Source organism: Centropristis striata, chromosome 9 (genome assembly GCF_030273125.1).
Source record: "Centropristis striata isolate RG_2023a ecotype Rhode Island chromosome 9, C.striata_1.0, whole genome shotgun sequence".
Lineage (NCBI taxonomy): Eukaryota > Metazoa > Chordata > Actinopteri > Perciformes > Serranidae > Centropristis > Centropristis striata.
The window spans coordinates 1,810,488-1,820,487 of record NC_081525.1 but is presented as its reverse complement, the minus strand read 5'-3'; the positions used below and the strand labels follow the sequence as shown (position 1 = coordinate 1,820,487).

Sequence of the window (10,000 nt, the reverse complement as noted above, 5' to 3'; positions counted from 1 at the left end):
ACATATTCAGACACTTCCAAACACCTGCAAACATCTGCAAACACCTGCAAACATCTTCAGACGTCTGCAAACACCTGCAAACATCTGCAAACACCTGCAAACATCTTCAGACGTCTGCAAACACCTGCAAGCACCTGCAAACATCTGCAAACACCTGCAAACATCTGGGAACATCTGCAAACATCTGCGAACATCTGCAAACATATTCAGACACCTGCAAACACCTGCGAACATCTGCAAACATCTACAGACACCTGCAAACATCTGCAAACACCTGCAAACATCTGCAAACATATTCAGACACCTGCAAACACCTGCGAACATCTGCAAACATCTGCAGACACCTGCGAACATCTGCAGACACCTGCAAACACCTGCAAACATCTGCAAACACCTGCAAACATATTCAGACACCTGCGAACATCTGCAAACACCTGCAAACACCTGCGAACATCTGCAAACATCTGCAGACACCTGCAGACATCTGCAGACACCTTCAAACACCTGCAAACACCTGCAAACACCTGCAAACATCTGCAAACACCTGCAAACATCTGGGAACATCTGCAAACATCTGCAAACACCTGCAAACGCCTGCAAATACCTGCAAACACCTGCGAACATCTGCAAACATCTGCAGACACCTGCAAACACCTGCGAACATCTGCAGACACCTGCAGACACCTCCAAACACCTGCAAACATCTGCAAACACCTGCAAACATCTGCAGACGTCTGCAAACACCTGCAAGCACCTGCAAACATCTGCAAACACCTGCAAACATCTGAGAACATCTGCAAACACCTGCAAACACCTGCAAACACCTGCAAACATCTGCAAACACCTGCGAACATCTGCAAACATCTGCAGACACCTGCAGACACCTGCAAACATCTGCAAACACCTGCAAACACCTGCAAACATATTCAGACACCTGCAGACACCTGCAAACATCTGCAAACACCTGCGAACATCTGCAGACACCTGCAAACATCTGCAAACATCTGCAAACACCTGCAAACATCTGCAAACACCTGCAAACATCTGCAAACATCTGCAAACGTCTTCAAACATCTTCCAACATCTTCCAACTTATTCAAACATCTGCAAACATCTGCATCTTCTTCCAACATCTTTAAACATCTGCAAACATCTGCAAACATCTTCAAACATCTTCCAACATCTTCTAACACCTTCAAACATCTTCATCTGCGCCGTGTGTCTGATGTTTGTGTGTTGAAGCTCTTGTTGTTCTGTTTCCTCGCTGCAGTGGAGTGTGGAGTCGTCATCAAGACGTTACAGAGCGGAGAGGCGGAGTCGGCTGGTGCTGAGCCGTCTGGTGAGTCCAGGAGGAACCATTTCATCTCACACACTCACACCTCGTTATTTGGTTTAAAAGTATGAAAAAAACATAAAATCAGTTACGAAAAGTAGAGGGGAGAGGACAGGAGAGGCTGTTTACACAGAGCAGAGAGGAGAGGACAGGAGAGGTTGTTTACACAGAGCAGAGAGGAGAGGACAGGAGAGGTTGTTTACACAGAGAGGAGAGGACAGGAGAGGCTGTTTACACAGAGCAGAGAGGAGAGGACAGGAGAGGCTGTTTACACAGAGAGGAGAGGACAGGAGAGGCTGTTTACACAGAGCAGAGAGGAGAGGACAGGAGAGGCTGTTTACACAGAGAGGAGAGGACAGGAGAGGCTGTTTACACAGAGCAGAGAGGAGAGGACAGGAGAGGCTGTTTACACAGAGCTGAGAGGAGAGGACAGGAGAGGCTGTTTACACAGAGCAGAGAGGAGAGGACAGGAGAGGATGGAAACATGACAATACTTCAATTTGTGGAGAAAACTGGTTTTACAACATTCAGGACACTTGGAAAAGTGTTTTCATATAAATAACATTTTATTGTAATTTTAATTTTTTTTTTATCATAGAACTTCTTTATGATTTCTATGTAATTCTGCATAAAGACTGTTTGAGTTGTTGTGATTGTGCTGATTCCACAGAGCTGCAGGACTTTTTAAAGATTTTATATGTTGCAGTGAAACACAAGAACACAGAATTTAAAATAACAAAAAACGCCCTGAAACGTCTGGTTGGGGTGTCCTTTTTTGCAGAAAAGTGCTGTATAAATAAACTTACCTTTCAAACAATCTAGAGGATTTAAAGCCAACATATTAAAGTAACACAGAGACTCCTGCAGCTCCTCCTGCGTCCTCCAGAGGGCGCTAGAGCTGCAGAAATTACACTGAAGAAGATCTTCTTCATTTAAATGACTCTTTAACTCTGTGGAGTTTTGTTCTATTTCCTCCATGTCTGAATCTTTCCATCCTGCCTGTATTCACCACTTAAAACATGTTTAAATATCATGTTGGTATATTTTTTCACCTATATGACCTGATAATAATAATAATAGATTTTTTATTCTGACTTACTGGATCAACATTTAGAACCAAAAAGAAACAAAGAAAAACCAACATAAATGTGATCTTGTGATTGTGTGTGATCCTGTCATCAACTCTGGTTTTATTCTAGTGGGACTCCATTTGATTTGGGTCTGGTGTGTTTAGTGGAACAATTTTGGTCTTTTTGAGTATTTTTTAGTTATTTTGTGTCTTTTTTTTTTGTCATTTTGTTTCTTCTGTGTTTTTTTGGTCATTCTGTGTCTTTTTGTGTCTTTTTTGGTGATTTTGTGTCTTTTTTGTAATTTTGTGTATTTTTTTGTCTTTAGTCATTTTGTTTCTTCTGTGGGTTTTTTTGGTCATTCTGTCTTCTCATTTTTTGTATTTTTTTTAGTCATTTTGTGTCTTTTTTGTGTGGGTTTTTTTGGTTATTTTGTGTCTTTTTTTGTAATTTTTTTTTGTCTTTTTGTGTTTTTTTGTCATTTTGTTTCTTCTCTGTTTTTTGTTGTCATTCTGTCTTCTCATTTTGTGTCTTTTTTTAGTCATTTTGTGTCTTTTTTTTAGTCCTTTAGTCCAACATAAAATGTGATTTTGAATCTTTTTTTTACTTTCAAAACACTATCATGCTCAATAAGGAATTGTAAATGTTGCAAATGTGACCATAGGTGTCAAATCTAACATATAAGAGGGTTCCATCCAGTTCTATCATTTGATACTAAATCTATTTGAGCTTGTCTCCAGTTTTACTTGGTATATCATCATCAAACTCAAGTCATGCTTTGGAGCTTTTGGAGACTCCAGATTAACCTTTAAACTCAAATCTACACTTACGGTTTCTTTTTCTTTCTTTGGAGACTTTGAGAAGTTGGTTTGAAGGCGTTGGACAGATATTTCCCGTCTGTTGTGGTCTCAGTCTGACGTGAGTTTGTCTCCCGTCAGACGTGATGTCCAGCCCGCCGGCAGCCAAGAGGAAGTCTGGAGAGGAGCCGGGCGGCGTGGTGAAGAAGCTGAAGTCTGAGGCGTCTCTGGACCATCCGCCCTTCTACTACAGCATCCACCGCCACAGCATCAGAGGCATGAACATGCCCAAGTAGGTCACCGCCTCTCACCTCTCACCTCTGACCTCTGACCTCCACATAGGCCTGGCACCATAATTACACGCACACATTCTTGTACTTCTATCTTTGTGAGGACCTTCATTGGAACAGTGAATTCCCTTGCAAGGTTATAATAGTTTTGAAGTTTTCATTAGTTTTAGTTTTAATTTTGTTGTGAATTTTTGTTTTCAAATTCAGTTAGTTTTAATGAGTTTTTAGAGTGAGTTTGCTAGTTTTAGTTTATTTTTTATTTTTTTGAAATGCTTTAGTTTTAGTTTAGTTTTTGTTAGTTGTAGTTTTTTGTAATGGGGTATTTGTTGGGTGGGAGATTAAAAGAGGTCACAGTAAATTTTGCCTTTATTTCCTTTGTCTGATCCATCTTCATTATGCATGAAAAAAGTTGACAAAGATGAAAACAAAGGACATTTTCACGATAATTTTAGTTAGTTTTGTAACCACACAATACAGTTTCAGTTAATTATCATTATCATGTAACCTTTAACCCTTAAAATAAAGTCTGAAAACAAAGTCAAGTTTCCTGACGGCTGCACAACTCCAGAAAGTTTGGTGGAATAAAAGGAATTGGTGCAAAAGCCGGTGTGAGAACATTTCAGATTTCACTGTTCAGCTCAGCAACACAACAACAACTCTCCCGCTTATTGTAAACAAATCAGCATTCTAACTGTACAGAGTGTCCGCCACTTATTGTAAACAAACCAGCATGCTAACTGTGCACAGAGTGTCCGCCGCTGATAGTAAACAAACCAGCATTCTAACTGTACACAGAGTGTCCGCCGCTGATAGTAAACAAACCAGCATGCTAACTGTACACAGAGTGTCCGCCGCTTATTGTAAACAAATCAGCATGCTAACTGTACAGAGTGTCCGCCACTTATTGTAAACAAACCAGCATGCTAACTGTACACAGTGTCCGCCGCTGATAGTGAACAAACCAGCATGCTAACTGTACACAGAGTGTCCACCACTGATAGTAAACAAACCAGAATGCTAACTGTGCACAGTGTCCGCCGCTTATTGTAAACAAACCAGCATGCTAACTGTACACAGTGTCCGCCGCTGATAGTAAACAAACCAGCATGCTAACTGTACACAGTGTCCGCCGCTGATAGTAAACAAACCAGCATGCTAACTGTACACAGAGTGTCCGCCGCTGATAGTAAACAAACCAGCATGCTAACTGTACACAGTGTCCGCCGCTGATAGTAAACAAACCAGCATGCTAACTGTACACAGAGTGTCCGCCACTGATAGTAAACAAACCAGAATGCTAACTGTGCACAGAGTGTCCGCCGCTGATAGTAAACAAACCAGCATGCTAACTGTGCACAGAGTGTCCGCCACTGATAGTAAACAAACCAGCATGCTAACTGTGCACAGAGTGTCCGGTGCTTGTTGTAAACAAACAGAGATCGCTAAGTGAACACCTCCTGCAGCAGCAGCACATACACACTGTACTGCTACAGAGCTAACTGTTAGCACATACACACTGTACTGCTACAGAGCTAACTGTTAGCCTGTTAGCACATACACACTGTGCTGCTACAGAGCTAACTGTTAGCCTGTTAGCACATACACACTGTACTGCTACAGAGCTAACTGTTAGCCTGTCCTGCCTCTTAAAGGAGCCACGCCTCTCTTACAGTGGACACATTATGACGCAGACTTTTTGTGCTATTTCAGTAATACTGCAAATATTTGACAGGCAGTAGGAATTTCCCCCCAAAAAATTGCAGAAACAGCTGTTCATACATTATTTATAAAATATAATAATATAATATTTATCTCAGTGCAGTTTCTGTTAACAGAGCCAGAGAGTCTATTTTATTTGTTTTGATTGTAGTTTACTTATTTATGTTTTATTTATCTAGGATGTTTTAATATTTATTTTCCAAATTTCAATTTCAATGTTTCATATTCATGAGATTTAACAATTCATTGTTGTGGAAAAGGATGAACTTATTATGTTCTAATATGGTTATAAAACTAAAACATCATCGATACATCGATACTATCGTTTATCAGGATAGTTTCTGGGAAAATATATCGTCCTAAGCAATTGTTAATGATTTTGGTTATTATCAATGAAAACCATGTTAAATGTCTAGATATCAGCTCTTAAATTAAACTCGTTTCAGCTATTTTTGTTTGTTCATTATATTTGTCCAAACAAATGAACCTTTAATTGAACCAGACATTAAAATGAACAAGAAATGAAGAAAAAAACAGTCTTATAATTTTTTCCATGACTGTAGAATGAGCTTTTCCTCATTGGTTACTTTGCCTCAGTTTTTCAGTTTTATTGTAATTTTTTATTGTGTTTTCTATTGTTTTGACTCTCTGCTGCCTGACCTCTCCCCTCAGGTTGAACAAGTTTCTCCAGTACCTGACGGAGGCCGGCTTCAGGGTGAGTCGCACCCACTTCGACCCGACGGGGGTTCGAACCGACGCCACGCTGGAGCAGTTTAAGTCTGTCCTCACCAAGTACAGCGTCCCCACGTACTCCACGGCCGCCGCCGCCGCCACCGCCACCAGCGCCCAGAGCGGCGTGAGCGCCGAGAAGACGGAGTGAGAGAAGAACCCGTCTCCACCTCCAGAGTTCTGATGCACTGAAACTCTTCAACCCAAAGTCTGTTAAACGGATCCATTCTCCGTTTATTTAATTTATTTCTCAGTTCTCTTTTGGGGTTTTTTGAAGTTCTTTTTCTTCCCTTTTCTAGCTGCTTTATTGTATTTTTTTGTTTTCTGTTCTTATAGAAACATAATAAAAATCTTTCTGCAAAGATTCTGAGGTTTCTGATTTTTCTGTGAGAGAAAAAATACAAAGACATAAAGGAAAAATAAAAAATATTAAACACATTAATTCTTATTTTTCTTTCTTTTCTTGTACTCAGAAAAAAATAGCATGTTTCTAATAATTACTCATTACTTATTCATTCATTCATTCATCATTTTATTTATTTATTCATTCATTTATCTATTTATTTATTTAATTCCCATTTATTCCCTTCAATTCCTATTTTTCCTAGTTTATAATAATTACAAACATTATTTTTCTTTTCTATAAAATGTCATGATGTTATTGTTAATATTTATTATTTATATATTATAATTATAATATAGTCAATTTAGATTTTTGTTTATAAAATATTTATTTTATAAAGTTACTTCATTCAGAGTTATATTAAACAGCCAGACAACTTAGTTATAAAATAACTGACTTAAAAAATAATTAAAATAAATAAATTGCAATAAAATCATGTAGAAAACTTTTAAACATGGATTTTTAATTTTATTTTATCGTAATATAATATATATTATTAATTTTAGTTTGTTATTATTTATTACTTATAATATATATTTTATATATATTTTATACGGTTTAATACACAGCCCAGGTTTAATATTCTAAATATTACATGACACTTAAAATACATATAAATATTTTCTATTTTCTTTTATTTCTAATTTTTTATTTTTTTGCCTGGATTGCTTTTTTTTTTTGCTTTTTTTTCTACATGTTTGATCCACAATTTAATATACAGAACAAACATGACAACAGTATAAATAACAAAAATATAACTTTTTCTGTACTCCAAAATAAAACATTCAGAATAAATAAATGTACCCCCTTTGGCGTATTAATCAATTATTATTACTATTATTATTATTACTGTTATTATCAATTCATTGTATTTTTTTAATTCAATTTTCTACAGCCGTAATTTAATGTGTTTATACATTGTTTCAGGATCCTGATGGTAAATGTCACAAACATAAATCTAAATTTTGCTAAAAATAAATAAATAAGAAATAAAAAAAAAATAAAAAAAAATATATATATATATGTAATGTCTTTCCCCATGCAAAACAACCACATGATAGACAAAAAAATGATCACAGAATAAGAAAATAAAAAACTTGCTTTATTGTAACAGACAGATCATAAAATACAATTTTTCAAATAATTATTTTCATTAAAATAGAGGACACTGTACAATGACTCATAATGACTTACAGATTTACAAAACTTACAAAAAAAGTTTTGATTCACAAAATAACAGTTCTGTGCAAAACAAAGTTAAAAGTAACAGAAAAAAATATACAAACACATCGAATTATGATTATTTTAATTAAAGTTACTTTATTAAGCCAGACAACTTAGTCACAAAATAACTGAAAATATTATTTAAAAAGAAAAGAAAATGCAACAATGTATTAAAATAAAGTAGAAAAACGTTTTATGGGATTTTATATGTATATATATATATATATATATATATATATATATATATATACATACAAAACAACTGACTAAAAACATTATTTAAAAAGAAAAAAACTGCAATAATCTAATAAAATCAAGTAGAAAAAAATAAAATAAATGAATACATGATATATATATACATACATATTTATTTATTCTTTAAGAAAATTTTGATTTATTTACCATTTACCACGTTTAAAAAGAAAAAAACTGCCACAATGTAATAAAATCAAGTAGAAAAATGTTTAAACAGACGGTTGATTTAGTAAATTTAGATTTGTGTTTATTTAATTAAAAATAATTAAAGTTACTTTACTGAGCCAGACAACTTAGTTACAAAATAACTGATGAAAAGAATATTTAAAAAAAAAATGCAATAATCTAACAATATATATATATATATATATATATATAGTAAGTAAGTAACTTTTTTAAGAGTTATAAACAGCCAGACAACTTAGCTACAAAATAACTGGCTAAAAAAATATTTTTTAAAAGAAAAAACACTACAATAATCTAATAAAATCAAGTAGAGAAAAAAAAATAGAAAATACATACATACATATTTATTTATTTATTTTTTTAAGCAAATTTTGATTTATTTACCATTTACCACCTTTAAAAAGAAGATAAATTCTAGAAAGAATAACAAAATAATTAAGTCAGACAACTTAGTTGAAAAAAATATTATTTAAAAAAAGCAATATTCTAACAAAAATAAAAAATAATATATATGTATATATATATATATATATATATACATATATATATTCTTTTTAAATAATATTTTTTTAAGTAAGTTGTTTTGTAACTAAGTTGTCTGGCTTAATAAAGTAACTTGAATTACTTTGAATTAAATATATTTCATTAAATAAACATAACATAAATAAACATCTTAATTTCTCATAATTAATGCAAATAATGAACAATAAGTTGCTTTAAAAAAAAAATATATATATATATTTTTTTAATTTATTTTTTATTTTAGAAAAACAAAAATTGCTATAATTAAATAAAATCAACTTGTAAAACCTTTCTATATATATATATATATATATATATATATATATATATATATAAGCATATATATATATAAGCATATATATAAGCATATATATATATATATATATATAAACAAAATTTGAGTTATTTACCATCAGGATCGTGAGATAAAAAATAAAATTCAGGTTTCAGGTTCATGAGGAAGAGGAGGAGGAGGAGGGAGGAGGAGGAGGAGGAGGAGGAAGAGGAGGAGGAGGAGGAGAGGAGGGGAGGAGAGGAGGAGAGGACCCGCCCTCCTCTCTCTCTCCGTCAGTGCAGCAGCAGATCGATGTTCCGTCTGTACCTGCGGACTGAAGCTACCTGAGGATCAGGATCAGGATCAGGATCGGGATCGGGATCAGGATCAGGAGCAGCACCATGGGGATCTCCGCGTCCAGCCTGCTGGACGACTCCAAGTCAAACTACATTAAAGGTAAAAAACAACTAACAACTAACATTTGGTCGCGTTTTCTCCTGTGGAGCTCCTCCGCGGCGAGGTGAGGAGCCTCACAGCACCTCCTCCACCAAACTTCTCTCCGGAGGAAACATCAACATTTAACACGAACAGGAGCGTCTTTTTCTGTCTTTACGCTTCACAAAAAGGTGAATTAGATGTTTGGAGAACCCGTCACATGGTGACCGGACTCCGCTGAGACTTTCACAGCTGATTATTGTCACCTGGAGGCTCCGAGGAACCCGTTCAGCGGCTTTTACTGCTTCTTTAACCGCAATATTCTACATTTATGGATCCCTGCAGGCGGACGGGCGGTCCGGGGGGACTGGGTGGGTGTGTGTGTGTGTGTGTGTGTGTGATCAGGTCCCTCCTGCCCGTCCAGTCCTGCAGGGAAAAGAGAAAAGCGAGCCGGGAGACAGAAAGAAGGAGTGCCAGGACCTGTTTAGTCCCCTTTTGTCTTGTGTGTCCTCTGCTGCAGGGTGTGTCTCTGGGCGGAGGACAAAAGGTGCTGTAGACAGGTACAGGTGTGTGTGTGTGTGTGTGTGTGTGTGTGTGTGGTAACAGGTGTTCGTGCAGGGATGCTGCTCTGATACCAGACAGAAGATTTATTTATTTAAGGTTTAATTTAGAGCAGCAGTCTCAAAGTCAAATTACCTGGAGGCAGTATCATAATGACCAACAAAAGACACAAAATTACTAAACAAGGACACAAAATGACCAAAAA

General features: G+C 35.8%; 2 protein-coding genes across 4 annotated transcripts in view; both read left to right on the top strand.

The window, feature by feature from the left end:
• trmt1l (tRNA methyltransferase 1-like) overlaps nt 1-6,300 on the top strand; it is a 25,014-nt gene extending 18,714 nt beyond the window's left edge. For all 3 annotated transcript variants that reach the window (XM_059341931.1, XM_059341930.1, XM_059341929.1), the window contains exons 14-16: nt 1,271-1,339; nt 3,339-3,489; nt 5,879-6,300. In XM_059341931.1, coding sequence (XP_059197914.1) covers nt 1,271-1,339; nt 3,339-3,489; nt 5,879-6,086 — 428 coding nt within the window. In that variant the 3' untranslated portion in view covers nt 6,087-6,300. The remainder of the gene's footprint in view (nt 1-1,270; nt 1,340-3,338; nt 3,490-5,878) is intronic.
• Nucleotides 6,301-9,086: 2,786 nt separating this feature from the next.
• niban1a (niban apoptosis regulator 1a) overlaps nt 9,087-10,000 on the top strand; it is a 51,651-nt gene continuing 50,737 nt past the window's right edge. The window contains exon 1 of the mRNA XM_059341813.1: nt 9,087-9,255. Coding sequence (XP_059197796.1) covers nt 9,201-9,255 — 55 coding nt within the window. The 5' untranslated portion in view covers nt 9,087-9,200. The remainder of the gene's footprint in view (nt 9,256-10,000) is intronic.